The sequence below is a fragment of the Bactrocera latifrons genome, unplaced genomic scaffold (assembly GCF_001853355.1).
Source record: "Bactrocera latifrons isolate USDA-ARS-PBARC rearing strain unplaced genomic scaffold, ASM185335v1 scaffold_12, whole genome shotgun sequence".
Lineage (NCBI taxonomy): Eukaryota > Metazoa > Arthropoda > Insecta > Diptera > Tephritidae > Bactrocera > Bactrocera latifrons.
The window spans coordinates 92,033-110,425 of record NW_017534630.1 but is presented as its reverse complement, the minus strand read 5'-3'; the positions used below and the strand labels follow the sequence as shown (position 1 = coordinate 110,425).

Genomic DNA, 18,393 nt, shown 5'->3' with positions numbered 1-18,393 from the left:
CCAAGCGACATCGCTTTGCTCTATGGGCTATTGAAAAGTTCTAAAAAGATTCGACGTTTTCGAGACAAATTTTGTTCAGAGATGAGTACCATTTCTGGCTCAATAGGTATGTAAATGAAGAGTTTGAAGAGCTGCCATTTCATCTAGAAAAAACAAAGGTTTGTTGTGGCTTGTGGGCCGGTGGAAACATCGGTCTATATTTTTCCAAAAAATTCCTTRATATTGAAGCTCGTGATCTCGGCGACATTTGACTTCAACAAGACCGCGCCTCATATCGTATCAACCAATGATTTTATTTAGTAATYAGGGTCGATTGGCCACCACGATCGTATGATATCACATCGCTAGACTTTTTACTGTGGCGATATGAAAAGTCTGAAGTCTATACAGGCAATCAGGCATGYCAATCACCCGTTACCCGTCTAAATGCTCAAACGAGTCATCGAAAATTGGATTCAAAGGGTGGAGCATCTGAGACGCAGCCGCGGACATCATTTGAAAGAGAAATATAAAGTTATTTTGAGTGATAACGAAAATTCTGTATTAAATTTGAAGTTTCCGTATATTTTTCTTAAAAAAGTAAGGAACACCRAAAGGCATCACCCTTTATATATGGCACCAAATTTATTAGAAAAACGAAGATTTTATTTTTCTTATATGGTTTCCAAAAGGTTTCATTTCATTTATTTCAGCTATCAAACTGTTTCTTCACCCGTATCTAGTGCTTCCCTATTCTTTGTTTGCTTATATTTAGTATACGCAAATAAAAAAAAAAAAAACCAAGTCAGAAGTGTTGTTCATTTAACTTAAAAAAAGGAGTACCTGTATTCACATACTACATTTTATTTATCTCTCCATAAATGTATCTGTAAACGACATCAACATCAACAGCAAATGTCTTACAAGTGTATATGTGTACAAGGTCATCAACCACAATCTCGTATATCTGGGGCACAATTAGCGGTCTACCAAAYAGTTGTCTTGCTTAAAAGATTTCGGTTTCAACGCTCAAATTTCTACATATCRGTTTAATCATGTTTTCGAACTTTTCATTTATTTTCAAAAAATCTATCCACAAAGCCARTCTAAACGGTGCTCTGTTCCACATCTGATTTCTTGACATCTCCATCATCGGGTTCTTCCGCTGCGTTCTGAGGTTCGCCMGAACTATCGACCARTTGCTCYAGTTGCTCAATCGGAGTAACTTCGCGTGGTGGCTCATTCCAGCGCTGCACCTTAGCTGTACCGAAAATGAGAAAGAAGAGATTACCGACAAAAGTAATGCCAGCGGAAAGAAAGAATATTATGCGCCATTGATGAATATTTGTCTATTGGGAATAATTAGAAAAAGATAATAGATTAATGCAAATGTAACACAAGCCTTTAATTTTCGTCAACTAACCGCTTCAGTGACAACATAACCGACAACGAGTGGTGCTATGATACCCGTCATATTGGAACCACAATTAGCAATGCCGAGAAGAGTGCCAGCTAGATTCGGCGCCAAGTCCARATGATTCACAGCAAAGCCAAAATTCACATGCGTGCTAAATGTGATGGTTGCCGTTAGCAAACCTATTGCCAAATCGCCTTGATCTTGGCGCAAATAACCCAAACATATTAGCGCCAACGCAGGACCCCACAGACCGATTGTATTGAATATCTTACGACTTACAGTTGGGTTCAGACGTTTMGACTTCTCCAACCAAGTRCCAATGGGACAGAGTATCATGGACAAAGTAAACATAGACATATAGGGCAGCGCTGAGATCAATGCATTACTGTTGATGTCTTTTCCGAGTACACTTTTTATATACGATGGTATTTGTGTGAGCAAAGTCCAAAAGCACCAATCGTTCGCACAGCTATTCACGAGTGTSACTAGGAATGGTTTGGATGTAAATATACGTTTCCAAGGCACTGGATGTTTCTCATCTATTTCCTTTCCTGCCTTTTTATCATGTCCCAGCGAGTTTTCAATCATAGCGCGCTCTTCCTTCGAAATATGCTTACAATCACGTGGCGTACTCGCACCAAATAAGTACCAAAGTACAGACCAAATTAAGCCCAAAGYGCCAGGCAAATAGAAGGTGCTYGGCCAACCCCAACGCGATAAGCAAAGATTGCCACTYGTAGCCAACATCACYACAATGCCCAACTGAGCACCGGAGTAGATAAACGTTTGCATGGCGCTGCGTTCTTCGACGGGCGCCCATTTGGCCAAAATCGTTGCAACCGATGGTAAGATAACACCCTGTAGCAGACCCTGCGTAAAGCGCAGCGCACACAGCAGAGGCCATCCGCCGATGCACACACTGAGTGGCGTYAGYARYGCTAAAACRCTGCTGACACCAATGCTGACCAGCATCAAAATGTGACCGCCAAGACGACGCGCCCAAGCACCGCCGGGTATCTGCAGCAAAATGAAACCGCAGAAGAAGCTGCTGAGTATATGCGATTTGGTTTGCTCAGACCAGGCGTATTCCTACAAGTAAACGAACAGAATAGTTAATTTTGTCTTTTCTGTCAAGCAAACTTATATCACTAACGGGAAAATCGGGATTTGCTGCCTTATTATCCATCATCGCCACGATTGCAATTGAGAGATTGACGCGCGTCGCGAAAACCAATAGGAATCCTGTAAAAAGCAGCAGACATTGTAGATGCCGATAACCAAAGATTTTGCCCTTAAGTTGACTGCTAGGCTCAATAGAATAGCGTTGATTCAGAACCATGTCTATAAGTGTGTTACTTGTTGACCGCTAGCATGTAAACTGTGTTTCGACGACGGCGTTCACAAATGATTTGTTCTTCAATGTACACAGGTTTTATATAAATTTATTTTGTTCTTCTTTTCGTTTCCATGGCTCTTCATTCACTTGGGAACTTATTTGCTGTTTTTGTGATAACAAATGGATATTAAATGATTAAAACGGTGAGATAGAAATGTCTAGGCTAATCTATATATAGCTGTACGTCGTTTTAAAGCCATGAGCTTTATGTCATCTACCTAAGCTGCGTAGTTGAAGGAGAGCTTTTTTATGTCTTAAGTACTCACGCGACAAAATAAAGTTGACATTTAGCATATTTGATTATTTAGAATATTTAATATCAAAATAAACTGTTTCTCAAATTACTCGTAATCTTATGTCTCTGATTATTTGCTTTAAAGCATAATCTCTTACTTTCATGAGTCTGTGTGGAATATTTTGAGATTTCTCAAAAATAAACTGCTTTAGTTTTCATATCCCACAAGTTATATGATTGGTTGTATGTACTAAAAATTAAATTTTTAAGCGCCGACCTCTTTCAACACTTTTCGGGGTTCTCTCTYATAATTATGAGTTTTGCAAGGTTATCTTATCGTTTCTTTCTGTGTCTGTAATCGGCATTTTTAACTGTGGCAGATCTTTGTCGGAGCATTTCCTAATGTTTCTTACTGTTTCCTAAAATAGCTGTTGGTTTATAGAAATTTTTTTTCTAGSATAGAAATATAGATCAGGGCGCTGGTTGTAGAGCAATAGTTACAAAGTTTTTATTATAAATACGAAAAATTTCATCGACTACCCTATATTTTTTATTTTTTTGCTTGGAATTTCAACTTTGCCGATTGATGGAGTGAGAATTCTTACAGATTTCGAAAGTAAAAATTATGTCATTCCCAACGGAAGAAAACTTCCTTCTAGCGTTTGGATTTAGGCATATTTATCGATTTAATTAGAATTCTGCAGAAATATATTCGAAAGCTTTATATTTGTATGCCTAGTCCTTAAGCTAGACTTATCAATATATTATACTAAAAAATTAATATTAAATATAAACTAATGGCAATACTGAGTCGTTATCAAACACGTCGCTCAAACCTTCTCTTGCTCACTTTCCAACTGCTTTGCATCGACGCCTAAACTCTTGAGCGGTTCTACTTCCTGCACTATTTGTGGTGGATTATTCCATGGTTGTTGTTTGGCGGTACCGAAAATTAGGAACATTAGATTGCCCGAAAAACTCATGCCACCAGCCACTGTGAATATTATGCGCCACTGATAAACGTTTGTCTGATTTTCAGAAAAAAAAAAAATGGTTTCAATAATGATTGTGGATTATATAACACAAATACTGCGACTTACCGTATCGGTGACGATGTAACCCACCACCAGCGGCGCTATGATACTCATCACATTTGCCGAACAGTTGACAATGCCCATAAGAGTACCCGCGAAGTTGGGCGCCAAGTCCAGATGGTTCACCGCGTAGCCGAAGTGGCCAATTGTATTGATGGCAACAGTTACGGTTAACAAAATGATTGCCAAATCTCCTTGATCTGGCTGCAGATAGCCGAGTGATACAAGCGTGACCACCGGTATCCATTGACCAATTGTATTGAAGATCTTACGACTCACGGTTGCGTTCAGCAATTTCGATTTTTCCAGCCAACTCGCTAGCGGACAGCAGATCATAGACAACGCCAACATAGTGATGTAAGGCAGTGATGAGAGCAAAGCATTACTCTTGATATCCTTGCCGAGTACGCTGTTAATGTACGACGGTATTTGTGTGAGCAACGTCCAGAAACACCAATTATTTGTACAATGATTGAAGATCAGCACCAAAAATGGTTTCGACGTGAATAYTTGCTTCCACGGCACAGCATGTGTTTTAGCGAATTCAGCGCTCYTGGTGTCGTGACCTAACGATTCCTCGATCATGGCACGCTCACCCGCCGATATGTGCTTGCAATGGCGTGGTGTGCTTGCACCGAACACCAACCATAGGCACGACCAAGCTAAACCCAATAAACCGGGTAGGTAGAAAGTGCTTGGCCAACCCCAGGACGAGGAGCAAAGCACACCGCTGGTGGCCAACATCACAACTATGCCCAATTGAGCGCCAGAATAGCAGTAAGTTTGTAAGGCACTACGCTCCTCAATCGGTGCCCATTTGGACATCAGCGTGGCTATAGTCGGCAGCGTAACGCCTTGACACAGACCCTGACAAAAGCGTAGCATACATAACAGCTGCCAACCGCCCAAACTGACACTAAGCGGTGTGATTAGCGCGAAAATGCTGCTAAGCGTGACACTGAGCAACAGCAGTAAACGTCCACCGAAGCGACGCGCCCAACCACCGGCCGGTATCTGCACTAAAATGTAACCGCAAAAAAAGCTGCTCAGTATATGTGATTTCGTTTGCTGTGACCAATGGTATTCCTGCAGAGAGAAGTAAAATCACACATTAGTTAACCAATCTCAAGCRTTTACYGCTTATGTAACSATAAAATAGTCTGGTGSAWTTGTGATAAAATACACACCGTAAAGTCTGGATTCGAGCCCTTGTTGTCCATCATAGCCACAATGGCCACAGAGAGATTTACACGCATTGCGAAAAGCAAACTGAAGCCCAAGGATATGAGCAGACATTGCAAGTGCCTAAATCCTATCGTCTTACCCTTGAACTTGCCATTAGGCTCAAGCGAAAATCGTCGTGTTGTCACCATATCTGCGCGCGTAGCTATCTTACTGCTCTTGTCTTTGAATTTGCTGCGTAATAAGCATTTAACGACTTACACCGGCGATGGTTGCGAGCACAAAATCTTCTCTACGCATCAAGCGGCTCTATTTTAAAGAAAAACATGATTAATGCATCCAACGACTTCATCCAAAGAAGTGATAAGATATGTCTGTGTCTTYGTATACATATACAAATGTATATGTTGATATAAATAAATAATTTGATGATAATGAACATTAATGCTGAAATGTATATAAATGTTGCAACAATAATAACAACAATTCCATTTCAAATACACATTTATACAAACACCCACAATCCTGTTATCACCAACTTCGTTCACCGTATGTTCGGTATGGTTTGAGAGGAGTTAAAATAAGAGCAGCCGCTATATTTGGAAAGCGTTCAAACGTTGTCATTAACACACAGTATTTACTTATGCTGTGTCACAGCCATAAATCTGGGTAGAAAGCTATGGAATATATGTAGAATAGCTACTGAATTTTTTTATTTACTTATTCCCAACGTTAAATGGGAACATGGTAAAAAATCCGCTGGTGTTAAAAAAGGTAAAAGCAGTAGAGTATTTTTATTGAGTAACCGCAAGTCGAAAAAGTCGTTTCGTATTTTGTCAATAGATTTCGTATATCTCCAGTGCTACCAATCACATTTTGTCATACCATATAGTGTTAAAAAGGTGAACGCTTCAGTTATTCAAAAAACAAAATTTAATTCGGGGAAGTTGAAAAAAAAAATTACAGCTGTTCAAGAATGAATGAAAATAATGAAGAAAAGAATTTTGAAATTTTTTTATAAAAAAAAGGAAGAATGCCACGCAAGCCACCAATTAAATTTGTGAAGTTTACGGAGACGATGCTGTATCAGTTCGTGTAGCTCAGCAATGCTTCGCTCGCTTCCGCTCTGGAAATTTCGATGTGAAAAATGTACCTCTAGTCGACCTATCGTTGGAAAAGTCGATGAAATTATGGAAAAGCTTGATTAGTTATGTCACGATCCAWAGCATCGCTAAGGAACTTAACATTCATCATCAAACGAAGCTCGATGTTTGGGTACCATATGAATTGGCTGTACAAAATTTAATGGACCGAATTAACATCTGCGATTCTTTGATGAAACGGATTTAAATCGAACAATTTCTGAAGCGAATGGTAACAGCAGGCAAAAAGTGGATCAAATACGACAATAATGTGCGAAAAAGATCATGGTCCAAGCGTAGTGAAGCTCAGCAAATGGTCACAAATCAGGATTGACGGCTCGAAAGGTTATKCAATGTGTTTGGTGGGATTGGAAAGAAATCATCTACTGTGAGYTGCTCCAGCCTGGGAAGTTTTGATACATCCATCATATAAGCTCGGCCTTACACCATCGGACTACCCTTTGTTTCGGTCAATGCAGAGCTCTCTTAATGGAGAAAAGTGGCTTCAAGAGAATGGTATGAAGAAAGAGAAGCCTATGAAAATTACTTGTCGCAGTTTTTCGCCGAGAAACCAAAAAAGCGTTACACTGATGGAATAATGTCTCTACCGAAAAATGGCAAAACTGACCAAAGTTGACCATAATGGTACATATTTGGTTCATTAACTTACGCCCTGTAATCTGGTGTTTTAATTTATATTAATATTTTTTTACTGTGTATTTTTTTAATAAATAAAATAGATAATAATTGCATGTTCTTGACGTTATTTCGAGTGGAAATTTTAAAGTTTTTATTTATATTAAACATTCTACTTGTCAAACGAGCATGACACTGCACTTCTGTGATGAGTATTTTTGGATACAAATGAGAAGTGGAAAAGGYATGTAAATATATGAGTTAATGAAATTTCTGTACTGTGCTACGGGTATGCCCATTTCTGAGATAGCAGATTTTTGTGATCATGCGTTTGTCAATATTAAATATATCTTGCTGAATCGCAAAGTTGGAAGATGGAGCCATGTGGGAAAGTTCACGCAATTGAGGAAAGTTTGCGGATTGCAATTCACTTTGGAGTGGGCAGAAACGACTTTTTTTTACATATATCTCAAACAGCTCAAGACTTCCGGKCTTAGACGAAGTATCCTYTGGGTAGCCAAAGAACATTCGTTGAAAGACGAGCTAAAGCGAAAAAACACTACCAATGAAAAAGCCTAAAYAGCCTCGGATGAGAGAGYGCCCTTTTGATGATGACACATGCAAACGTGTTACGGATTRTAATTTTAGGGCATACATCTTAATTGGGAAGGTGCTGCTGCCMAASTGACSTCCTCGTTACAGTAACAGATGATATTACCGCCTTGTAAGAAGTGTGATGGATGGAACAAGTAGGCCTTTGTTACGTTCACTACTTGTGTATTGGCCATATAAAGAAGCGCAAATTGTCGGTGTCGGATTCGTGTGGGAGAGAGACTCCGTCGTCAAGTACTGTCATTCACCACCRCATCAAAGCGAAGTTYTACAACATATCGTACAACAGTCGGTAAATTCAGCMTAAAKTATGAAACATCMCAAAATGGATTGAGGCTTCACCGGGGTCTGAAATATGRTTATCTGTGGTACTAGATTCCAGCAGGGKAAAATTCATTAAGCTACCTAYGGCTGTCTCCGGATAGAAAAGCCAMTAMCCAGATCRATCATGTTGTGATAGATGGCAGACACGTCTCCAGTGTTCTACATGTGCGTACACTCCGAGGTCCTAGCAYTGACTCAGACYACTATCTTGTTGCAGCTAAGATACGGACTCGAATCTGTGCAGCCAAAATTGCTCGTTAATAACCAAAGGAAGGTTCGACGTCGAAAAGCTTCAATCACAGCAGACAGCCGAGCTATTTTTTATTCTACTTTTGCTTCAGCTCTATGAAAGCACTCGTCAACAACTCGATATAAGGGAAATGTGGCATGACATTTTAAACTGTTTACGTAGCATATATGTATGTATGTACGGAAAGAAAACAGGCTGTCTACCTCGCACTTTTACAATAGCCTACAACACGTGCGGAGTGGGAATATAAAGAGAGTTTAAGAGGGAAGTTAGACGCAACATACTATATGTCAGTGAAAGTTTAACATCAGGAGATGACGATGGAGCGGTCCGATACCCGACAATGAAGAAGTTCGAATAGCAATTACTCGYCRTAAGAATAATATATCGTCGGGGGCTAATGAAWTGYCGGCTCATCTATGCAAAYGCGGCGTCCATRAACTAATAAGKAGCGYGTAWAAGTTCTTTGTAGAAGATGGTMAAACGAAAGCATGCCCGACGATCTGCGCCAATTACCGTGGGAGTATGACTTTAGGCCTGGAAAATCAACAACTGACCAGMTATTCACCATGCCTCAAATGKTGGAAACGACCTACGAAAAAAGAAYCGACACGCATCACCTCTTCGACGATTTCAAAGCTGTTTTTGACAACAAGAAAAGGATCAAGAACCAAAATTTACAAGCCACTAATCACCTTCGTGCTACTATATGGTGCAAAGTCTTAGACGATGACATGAGGCGGCGTTAAGAGCTTTCGAAAGAAAGGCCCTTAGCAACAGCGCATACCACAGTCGATGCAACAATGAGGTTTACGAGATATACGATGACATTTAACATAGTTGAGCGAATAAAGAGCGAGTGGTATGTCCTCCGAATGGATATAAAGACTCTAGCTCTGAGGGTATTCTGGACACAGTACCCGCCAGTCAAATCGAGATAAACCCTTTTTTAAAAATTATTTACTATGATTTTTAAGATATATCTAAATTCCAAATAAAATTMAACTAAATTATACTAAATTTAAAGTTTCTTTCGAACCACCAACATTGCCATCCTCCTTCTCCACATTTTTCACCCCCGTAAAATGCTGCACGTCCTGCTGCTTCATTGTTACAACGATTTGCGGTACTTCATTCCATAACTGTACTTTAGCAGTGCCGAATAACAGAAACATTAGATTACCGAAAAAGCTAATACCGCCCGCCAGACAGAAAATAATGCGCCATTGATGTAGATTTTTCTGTGAATAAAAATAAAAATAGTAAGTARACCATTTGTTTTATTTTGCTAGTTTGTTTTGAAGCGCTTACCGTATCTGTAACGATGTAGCCCACCACGAGCGGCGCAATAACGCTCATCATATTCGACGCCGAATTCGCGATACCCATTAAAGTACCGGCGAAGTGTGGCGATAAGTCGAGGTGATTAGCTTGAAACCCGAAGTGCGTAACAGTGCTAACAGTAACGGTGAGTGTGAGCAGCACAATGGCGAGATCAGCTTGATCGGTGCGTAGAAAGCCTAAATAGACTAGGGTGACCGCAGGCGTCCACTGACCAATAGTATTGAATATTTTGCGACTCACCGTCGCATTCAAACGTTTCGATTTTTCCAAATAGCTGGCAAGCGGACAGAGCGCTAGCGAAAGGCCAAGCATTGTGAGGTAGGGCAGTGCCGAATAGATTGCATTACTTTGTATGTCTTTGCCGAGTATGCTTTTAATGTACGATGGTATTTGCGTAAGCAGAGTCCAGAAACACCAACTRTAYGCACATTGACTGAGTATGAGCACCAGAAATGGTTTTGAAGTGCAGATTTTCAACCACGGTATCGGATGTGTCACTTTACTACTCTCACTCTGTGCCATATTACGCTTTAGAGAAGTGGCGATTAGTGTGCGCTCGGCTAACTTTATATATTTACAATTGTTCGGTGTACTCGCACCGAATATAAACCAAATGCCAGACCATATTAAGCCAAGCGCACCAGGTATATAGAATGTGCTTGGCCAACCCCAATCCGAAGAGCAAAGCAAGCCGCTGCTGGCCAACATCATCACTATACCCAATTCCAGACCCGAACAGCAGTAGGTGAGCATAGCGCTRCGCTCCTCAATTGGCGCCCATTCGGCCATAATTGTGGCTATAGTTGGATAGGTGACACCCTGCACTAAGCCTTGACAGAAACGCAACGCACAGAGCAGTGGCCAATCGCCCACGCTGACGCTAAGCGGCGTGAGCAGCGCCAATACACTGCTAAAGCTTACACTTATAAACAGTAGAAGGCGGCCACCGTAGCGACGCGCCCAACTGCCAGCTGGCACTTGCGCGAATATGTAACCGAAGAAGAAGCTGCTTAGTATGTGGGACTTTGTTTGCTCTGACCACGCGTATTCCTGTGCGAGAGGTTCCAAATTTGCTTAAATTATTTCGAAAATAGATTGAATTTAATATTACAAAGACTTACTGGAAAGTTCGGATTCGCAGCTGCATTGTCCATCATCGCTACTATGGCCATTGAGAGATTGACACGCATGCCATAAACCAAGCAAAGACCGCAGAATATTAGCATGCACAGCATATGCCGCACGCCTATTACAGGACTATTTAAATTTTCAACGATTTCTCGTGAACAACGCCGCTTTTCGAACATGTTTAAGCGCAGTTTTCACTTTTAAAATTATGATTCGTTTTTGTAAGCGACCTTCCGTGATCCTGTATCAGTCCCAAATGTGTCTGATGCCACTGACAACTTCGCTTTATAAATTAACTTACAAAATAACACATTCTCCACACGTCWAATGCAACTTTATACGCAGTAACACATTTTTTCTAATGATAATATTTTTATATATCTAGCTAATTCTAAATCTAATCATAAATATTCTGCCACATTGCCTTGCACAGAGCCTCGCCTTGGTTAATCTTAATTCTGCATTCGCTTCGTTTTGCAGCTGCATTTATTATTAAACTTGAACGGTGTACAGTAAGCACGAAAAAATATTCAAGGAAAGTCTTTTAGACATAGACTACAATATTGAGAGTGCGATGGATCACAGGAACTCTCAATTGAACTCCATCTGGTATCGCAAATTACCAAAACTGGTCTATGCGTGGCTTATTGGCCTACTTAATTTTATTCTTTCGGTCTTGAGAAAATAATTTTTAAAATCTATATCTCCATCATATCTGTTTTTGAAAATATATAGATGAAAAAGTGATTAGAACTTATAACTTATTCTACTGATTCAAAATGAGAACTTTGAGATCAAGATTGGARACCTTATTTCTTAACGAGAAGGCACTGGACACATCACGTTGAAATCGAAATAAAATATTCTCGAAAAGTTCACTCCTTTTTGATGGCGAAACATTTTAGGAATATGGGAAATAAATTATTTTACTTAGTAAAGTAACTGAAACTCAGTAAATATCTGTAAAACCGCCTGTCTGACTCTCTGTCATATATATTTTCGAGACTGTGACGATATTTAAAGAAACCTATAGAATACACTTGTGTTTATCACACCTACAGTCTACCCATGTACTGGAATGGTGCTTTGGTCAGACATAGAAAACTATAGGGGTATTGCAAAACTATCAGTTATACCTAAACTTTTCGATGCTATTCTTGCAGACCCTTAAACTTTTCSGATGTCTCCGTTAATTTCTTCTTCTCAGCATGGATTTCGTAAAATCTTCTTTTTCTTTACTAGCTTAGACATCGCATACGCGATTATATTGTTTTAGTCCATACTTACGACATGAYCTAGCCAGTGCARCCGCTGTCTCAKTTTTCACTGAACTATGTCAKTGTTGYCCTATATCTYATATATAGTAGCTYATCGTTCCAYCGAATGCGATATTCCCTGCGGCCAACGCGCAAAGAATCATAAATCTTCCAAAACTAATCAGATGTTGTCAKCRTCCATRCCTCTGCACCATATAACAGGACSSGTATGATGAGTGATTTGTAGAGTTTGAWCTTTGTTYGTTGAGAGAGGACTTCACTTCTCAATTGYTGGTTCCAAGCGGGACGAAATTATCTACAGCTTCGAAATTATGATTGTCAACAGTAACGTGAGAGCCTCTTCGCCAGTGCAATGACTCTCGAAAGTGAAAAATATTCTCAGTTTTGTTAAATGTAATTCTAAGAAACACTTTTTACGACTTTTGGTTAGGTTATTGGAATAAGGCTGTGTTGTATGGCAYGCAAGTTAAAAAACCCATTCTGACAAGTTGGATTTTTTTCATAAGCAATTTTACTTTTAACTTTAGGGTATTTCCGATGGATAACTAGGTTAAGTCTTCMTCCATATATGGCTTTATAATCTAAGTAAAACTCCTAAATAGAACAGTTAGCTGTTATTATATGCTATCTGAAGTTAAATTCCCTGTTCGCTTTTCGAGGCAGTTTAGACCCTTACTGTTAAAAACTTGTAGATAAAATTTTGAACCTAGCGAACCATTCCATCGCATATGTCATGATTTTCATTCTAAGACAAAACTTCCCAGCCGCTGTTTTCTAAATAGTTTTGACCTGGTCTTGCAACGTGAGAACAAGAGGTGTCATTCTTGGCTTTCCCTTGATTTAACGTATAAATACTTGCGGATGCGCCCCTCACATCGGTTGTGTGGGAAGGTAATCGTTGGGTTATACGATCCGTAATAATAATCTGCTTATAGCGAATAATTTACATTTATTTTTGTCGACGACTGTTTAAATGCTAATGTCATATAGTATATAAATATACAAAAGAACACTTTTTATTTTATAAACAAGCATATCTTTTAATTTTTTTGTCATAGAATTTTGGCAATGAACCTGAGTTTTAGAGTTTAATGAACTTTTAAAAGCAGTAAGCTTACTCAGAGTTGCTGACATATGACTTTTGATAAGGCAACGAGAAATGGATATTAGGAGTGCATTGCATAAATCGTTCAAAGCTACACAGAAGGTTACGTCTTGGAATTGTAACGATAACGAGGAATTGATCTGCAGAAAGGGAAATTCATAAGCCTAAAACATTCAAAACTAGCCAAGCATTGGAAGCAGTTTCTAGTTTGATATCTGAAAAAGTATTTTATTATTTTTGGCATTCAGTTTAGCTCCTGACACTTTTCAGTTTCGGTTTCTGTTCGGGGCTTAATTATTACTATCTGTGGGGTAGTGATGTAAGGACTTTCCTTTCAGCATCTRTAGCTTACATGGTTTAAAGTTAACTACCCGCTTAAGTGTTATTGAGAATATAGAACTCAATATTTTCAGTCAATGCGTATGTTCACGATGCTCAAAGGTTATTTAATGTGATGCAATAGGTTTTGGCTTAAAAGTCACTTTGACATAATAGTTTTAACGTAAAAATAAAAAGTCTATTAAGATGGCTATTTCGTCCATGTGTACACTGGAAGCTGGAAAGTAAAGTTTGCCGTGCAACATAAGTCTGCCGAAGTAAGCAACTCTTATACACTTAGAATATGAAGCTGACCTTTGTCATTCTCGGATTTGCCCTAATTTGGCTGGTTGATCTGTTTTAACATATGATTTTCAGCGTTGTGGTAATGGATCCATTTTTATCACCATTTGCAAACCGCTTCAGAAATCACTCTTTCGTGTAGCGTCGAGCAGCATTTCTGACATCAAAATTGTTTTCCACTAATTCTTAGCTTCAATTCATATTGCACCCATTTTCCTTGTGTCGGGCTTCTTTAAAATATTTGAAAATGCCTGCTTGAATCACTTGATGATTAGTGATCGTCGTTGATTTAGGTCAAAAGTGGGCTTTCTCGGCACCCACTTTGCGTAGCGTATCGTATCATATAATGCACACATTTCGTTTGTACTTTAGGGTATCTATTTAGGCTGTAACTTTATCGTGGATTTTTTTGATTTTTCATCGGTAACAACCTCGTCTGCGTGTTTGCTGCGTTCACCGTCTTTGTTGCTCTTTTTATCACACAATTAGCACTAGCTGTGCTAGTTTTGATGAACCAGTCTTGGACCTTTTTATTATTGCTATCATGTTTCACCTTCCCTTTCAAACCTTTTCATGGTTTTGATGAAGCTACTAATGCCCGTTATGCTTTTTGTAGACATCCATTCAAGGCCCTGTGCTTGATGGACTTCAATTGTTCTTTGTCAGATCTGCGTTAGGGCGGGACATTCACAGAGGAAGCGAAAAATAATTTCCTTATTCTCTACTATTTCGCAGCTTCGGCAGATGCCAGTCGTTTCTTCTTTTCGCTACGTGGCGCCAATTGGATATTCCAAGCGTAGCCAGATCCTTCTCCACCAGGTCCTTCTAAAGGAGTGGAGGTCTTCCCCTTCCTCTGCTTCCCCCGGCGGGTACAGTGCCGAATACTTTCAGAGCTGGAGCGTTTTCGTCCATCCGGACAACATGACCTAGCCAGCGTAGCCGCTGTCTTTTAATTCGGTGAACTATGTCAACGTCGTCATATATCTCGTACAGTTCATCGTTCCATCGAATGCGATATTCGCCTGTTTTATTAGGGTTATTAGGGTTAATACCTAGTCCATTATTCTTATCCCATAGGTTTAACCTGTGTAGTGCTCTTTTCATAATCTCACTGACTGTTGAATTAAACATGCCTGATACCAACAACACTATATCGTCTGCTTATGCTACTGCTTTCATCCCTCCACCGTTTAGTTGGAGTAGTATTTCGTTGAACGCTACAACCCATTGAAGGGGGACCCCTCATTGAGGAATCCCTTTACTCACATAACTTGTTTATGCTGCAGCGCAGTTTGATGCTATAACCTTTCAATTCTTAAGCATCGATTGTATCCATCTGCACAMCGTGTCGTCTAAGCCGCCACGTGTCAGGGAATTAATGATCGTTCTTACTTCTGTGTTATTAAAGACTCCATATCAAGAAATGCAGCCATTGYGTATTGTTTGTACTGTGGTGATTTTTCATTTACACTTACCTTATCGTGAGGGTCAGTTTCGGTTAATCGGCYCTTTATGTATGCATATTGGGACTTCAATAACGTATCCGCCATGGTTGTTCTTATATGTAAGTTCAATAGCCTTCCAGTCCCATCAGCATATTTTATCGTGTGTTCTTCTGCCTAGTTTTGGTAGGAACACCACTATAATTCTTTTCCAACTTCTTGGAATGTAAGACAGTTTAATGCTTTTGTAATTTAATTTGACTGGTTTTTTCATGTTCAGAATTTTTCAGAATTTAAAGTTTRTAAAATATTGCACATTTATTTTAATKTCGATTTRTTATAATTTTCCGCTTACATGTCTTCTCTAAACATTAAAATTTAATTCTCTAAAATATATCTAGAAACATAATTTATRTACAATTTTTCTATAACTACTAAGRCAGACCTATCTTTCATACACTMAACTCAAACTAGTTGCAAAACRTACATTTYCGATGAMWTACCGATAAATATAAAATRAAATACCGARATATTTTGTTAAACAAAAAATTAAAACAAATAATATACAAAAAAGAATTAAACAGCTTCCTTCCCCTTCTCAACGTCAACCGGTTTCGTCACCAGCGAACTCTCATTTAGTGGTTGTAGCTCCTGCACCTTGACTTCGTCATTATGCCAGGGTTGCATTTCTGCTGAGCCGAATGCGAGGAATAGCGCATTCGCAATGAAATTGTAGCCGCCAGCGATGAAAAATATTATACGCCATTGTTGTGAACTTGTCTGTAAAATTTTTAAAAATTATTTTGAACATTTTAATATTTTTTTGCATTTTGTAAAAATTTACCGGATCGGTCACGATATATCCGACAACCAGTGGTGCAATGATGCTCATTATATTTGCGGCTGTGTTTGTCAAACCCACCAATGTGCCAGAAAAGTGTGGTGAGAGATCAATATGATTCACCTGCCAGCCAAAATGTGTTATCGAGCTGATCGCAACAGTCACCGTTAAGAGCACCACAGCCAAATCACTTTCATCTGCGCTCACGTAAGCCAACCATATGAATGTGGGTACGGGTATCCATTGACCGATGGTATTAAAAATTTTGCGCGAAGTTGTCGTACTAACTACTTTTGATTCCTCGAAAGCACGAACGAAGGGACAACAAATGAAACCCAAAATTACCATCGTGAGATACGGTAGGGAAGAGAGTAACGCATTACTCTTAATATCTTTGTGAAGTACACTATTCATATACGACGGTATTTGCGTGAGCAGAGTCCAGAAGGCCCATGTGTAGCCGCATTGTGCCACTAGTAATGCCAAAAATGGTGGTGAAGTGATTATCTTACGCCACGGTACTTTGGTGGGCATTTCATGTTCGTGGTCATCTTTCTTGTGTGCATTCAATGAGGTTTCGATGTGATTGCGTTCAGCAAGTGTAATAGCTTTACAATCTCGCGGTGAGCTCGCGCCAAGCCATAGCCAAATTAATGCCCAACACAAACCGCACATACCGGGTATATAAAAAATACTTGGCCAACCTAAGCTGGAGGAGGCCAGTGCGCCGCTGCTACCCAACATTACAACTGTGCCGAATTGTGCTCCCGAAAAGAGGTATGTTCCCAAAGAGCTGCGTTCCTCAACTGGCGCCCATTTGGCCAGTATTGTTACCGTAGCTGGCATGGTCGAACCCTGTCCTAAGCCTTGTAGGAAGCGTAGAACACATAATAACCACCAGTCGCCTATGCTGACGGCCCACGGTGTCAATATAGCCAATATACTGCTGCTGGTCATCGTAAAAAGTACCATTACTTTGCCACCGAAACGTCGCGCCAAATTGCCACCAGGAACTTGTGTGAAAATGTAACCGCAGAAGAAACTGCTGATCACTCGAGATTTTGTTTGCTCCGACCATTTGTAATCCTGTGAATAGTTGAAATAATATTATGGATATAATTTAGAGAAGATTAAGTTAGTTGATTATTATTTGGATTATGATTAAATATTAGTCAGTCAGTAAGGTACTTCGTTTACAGTCTAAAATACGAAAGTAGATCAGTAAATCTTTGGACCAATTACAACTTTCGTTTATCAGTTGTTCAGTCAAAACAATACATCTTGGAAAAGGTCCGATAAAACTCCCATAACAGATACCCTTATGCGAAGACTTCAAGTATATGATGCTACAATGGAGATATACTGCCTGTGATTTCTTAACAAAGTAATAAGTATCGGATTGTTTATAACGGAATCTCCAAACAGCCATTGGCAATCTTTATTTAAAGTTTGACTATTGAAGAGCTCTCACTAATTTTATTTTGTTTTGTTCGGAGGAGCTTACACACAAACCTTGTGTTCGGTTCGCCATATATTACAGAGAGAAATGAGAGGAAAACTGAGCGAGATAGCACTCAACTTTCCTCTTTCTCTCTGGGGGTTGACTGAACTTTCGTACTAAGCYTTATATGTATTTTTAAAACTTTGGTGGGTTTATGCATTCTAATGTTTTTTCTCATTTCTGGAATTTTTCAAAGAGCTGACAACAGTTTGAATTACATTGAAAGTCAAGGCGACCTTTCGACTCGGCGTTACTTTTTTTTTATACTATGCTTAGAGTAGGAACATTTTCTTTACCTCAATAAAGACATTGCCGTTTTAAATGTTCACCTGTTAAATGAGAGTACCTGTCATATTTCTTAACTCTCTTTCACAATTAGCTAGCACTTTTAAATTTTTTGTGACGATTTCAAAAGATTTCTGTGAATTTGAGGCTTCGCCATATATATTTTCATTTTATATATTTCATATTTGCATATCACTATACTTACAGGAAAATCGGGATTTGACGCATTCTTATCCATCATCGCCACAATGGCAATGGAAAGATTGACGCGCATGGCATAGATGAGCGAGACGCCAAAGAAGAGCAATAAACACTGTACATGGCGTCGACCGAAGATCGGCACTTCGAAAATACAATGAGAACAATAATATCACTTTAAAAAATTAAAATCACACATTTTTTAAATAAAGCTTAAAATTGTTGAGAAAAACTCACGCTTTGCTTCCTTGATGCTCTGGTTCAAGACCATGGTTCACGATTGACTCAAAGTTTCAATAAATTCAAAATTTACTACCACTTTTTTGTAACGAATTCCGAAATGCTTTTGAATGCAGCTGCATTTGTGCAACGACAGCTGACCGC

The 18,393-nt window shown here is 39.3% G+C and overlaps 4 protein-coding genes across 5 annotated transcripts; all 4 read right to left on the bottom strand.

The window, feature by feature from the left end:
• Window positions 1-791: 791 nt before the first annotated feature.
• Window positions 792-2,735, bottom strand: LOC108978306 (putative inorganic phosphate cotransporter). The gene is made up of 3 exons (XM_018948512.1): window positions 2,550-2,735; window positions 1,403-2,485; window positions 792-1,328 (listed from the first exon to the last, which is right to left on the bottom strand). The coding sequence occupies exons 1-3, from the start codon at window positions 2,733-2,735 to the stop codon at window positions 1,086-1,088; spliced, it is 1,512 nt and encodes a 503-aa protein (XP_018804057.1). The 3' UTR covers window positions 792-1,085.
• A 352-nt stretch (window positions 2,736-3,087) lies between these two features.
• LOC108978307 (putative inorganic phosphate cotransporter) lies at window positions 3,088-5,606 on the bottom strand. Of its 2 annotated transcripts, none has more exons than XM_018948513.1 (3): window positions 5,309-5,606; window positions 4,128-5,207; window positions 3,088-4,055 (listed from the first exon to the last, which is right to left on the bottom strand). In XM_018948513.1, the coding sequence occupies exons 1-3, from the start codon at window positions 5,492-5,494 to the stop codon at window positions 3,858-3,860; spliced, it is 1,464 nt and encodes a 487-aa protein (XP_018804058.1). In that variant the 5' UTR covers window positions 5,495-5,606; the 3' UTR covers window positions 3,088-3,857. The 2 variants fall into 2 exon arrangements, with proteins under 2 accessions (XP_018804058.1, XP_018804059.1); XM_018948514.1 differs by having other exon boundaries at window positions 5,446-5,569.
• Window positions 5,607-9,277: 3,671 nt separating this feature from the next.
• Window positions 9,278-10,951, bottom strand: LOC108978249 (sialin-like). Its single transcript, XM_018948408.1, has 3 exons — window positions 10,733-10,951; window positions 9,579-10,661; window positions 9,278-9,508 (listed from the first exon to the last, which is right to left on the bottom strand). The coding sequence occupies exons 1-3, from the start codon at window positions 10,916-10,918 to the stop codon at window positions 9,278-9,280; spliced, it is 1,500 nt and encodes a 499-aa protein (XP_018803953.1). The 5' UTR covers window positions 10,919-10,951.
• Window positions 10,952-15,676: 4,725 nt separating this feature from the next.
• On the bottom strand, window positions 15,677-18,393 carry LOC108978238 (putative inorganic phosphate cotransporter). Its single transcript, XM_018948398.1, has 4 exons — window positions 18,247-18,393; window positions 18,017-18,153; window positions 16,029-17,111; window positions 15,677-15,964 (listed from the first exon to the last, which is right to left on the bottom strand). The coding sequence occupies exons 1-4, from the start codon at window positions 18,278-18,280 to the stop codon at window positions 15,761-15,763; spliced, it is 1,458 nt and encodes a 485-aa protein (XP_018803943.1). The 5' UTR covers window positions 18,281-18,393; the 3' UTR covers window positions 15,677-15,760.

Bases quoted from the DNA above. Each gene is read 5' to 3' on its own strand.
- LOC108978238 (XM_018948398.1), bottom strand. From the start codon at position 18,280: ATGGTCTTGAACCAGAGCATCAAGGAAGCAAAGC. The intron at 18,154-18,246 runs GTGAGTTTTTCT...GTATTTTCGAAG, and splicing joins GAGCATCAAGGAAGCAAAGC to TGCCGATCTTCGGTCGACGC. The intron at 15,965-16,028 runs GTAAATTTTTAC...AAAATTTTACAG, and splicing joins GATATATCGTGACCGATCCG to ACAAGTTCACAACAATGGCG.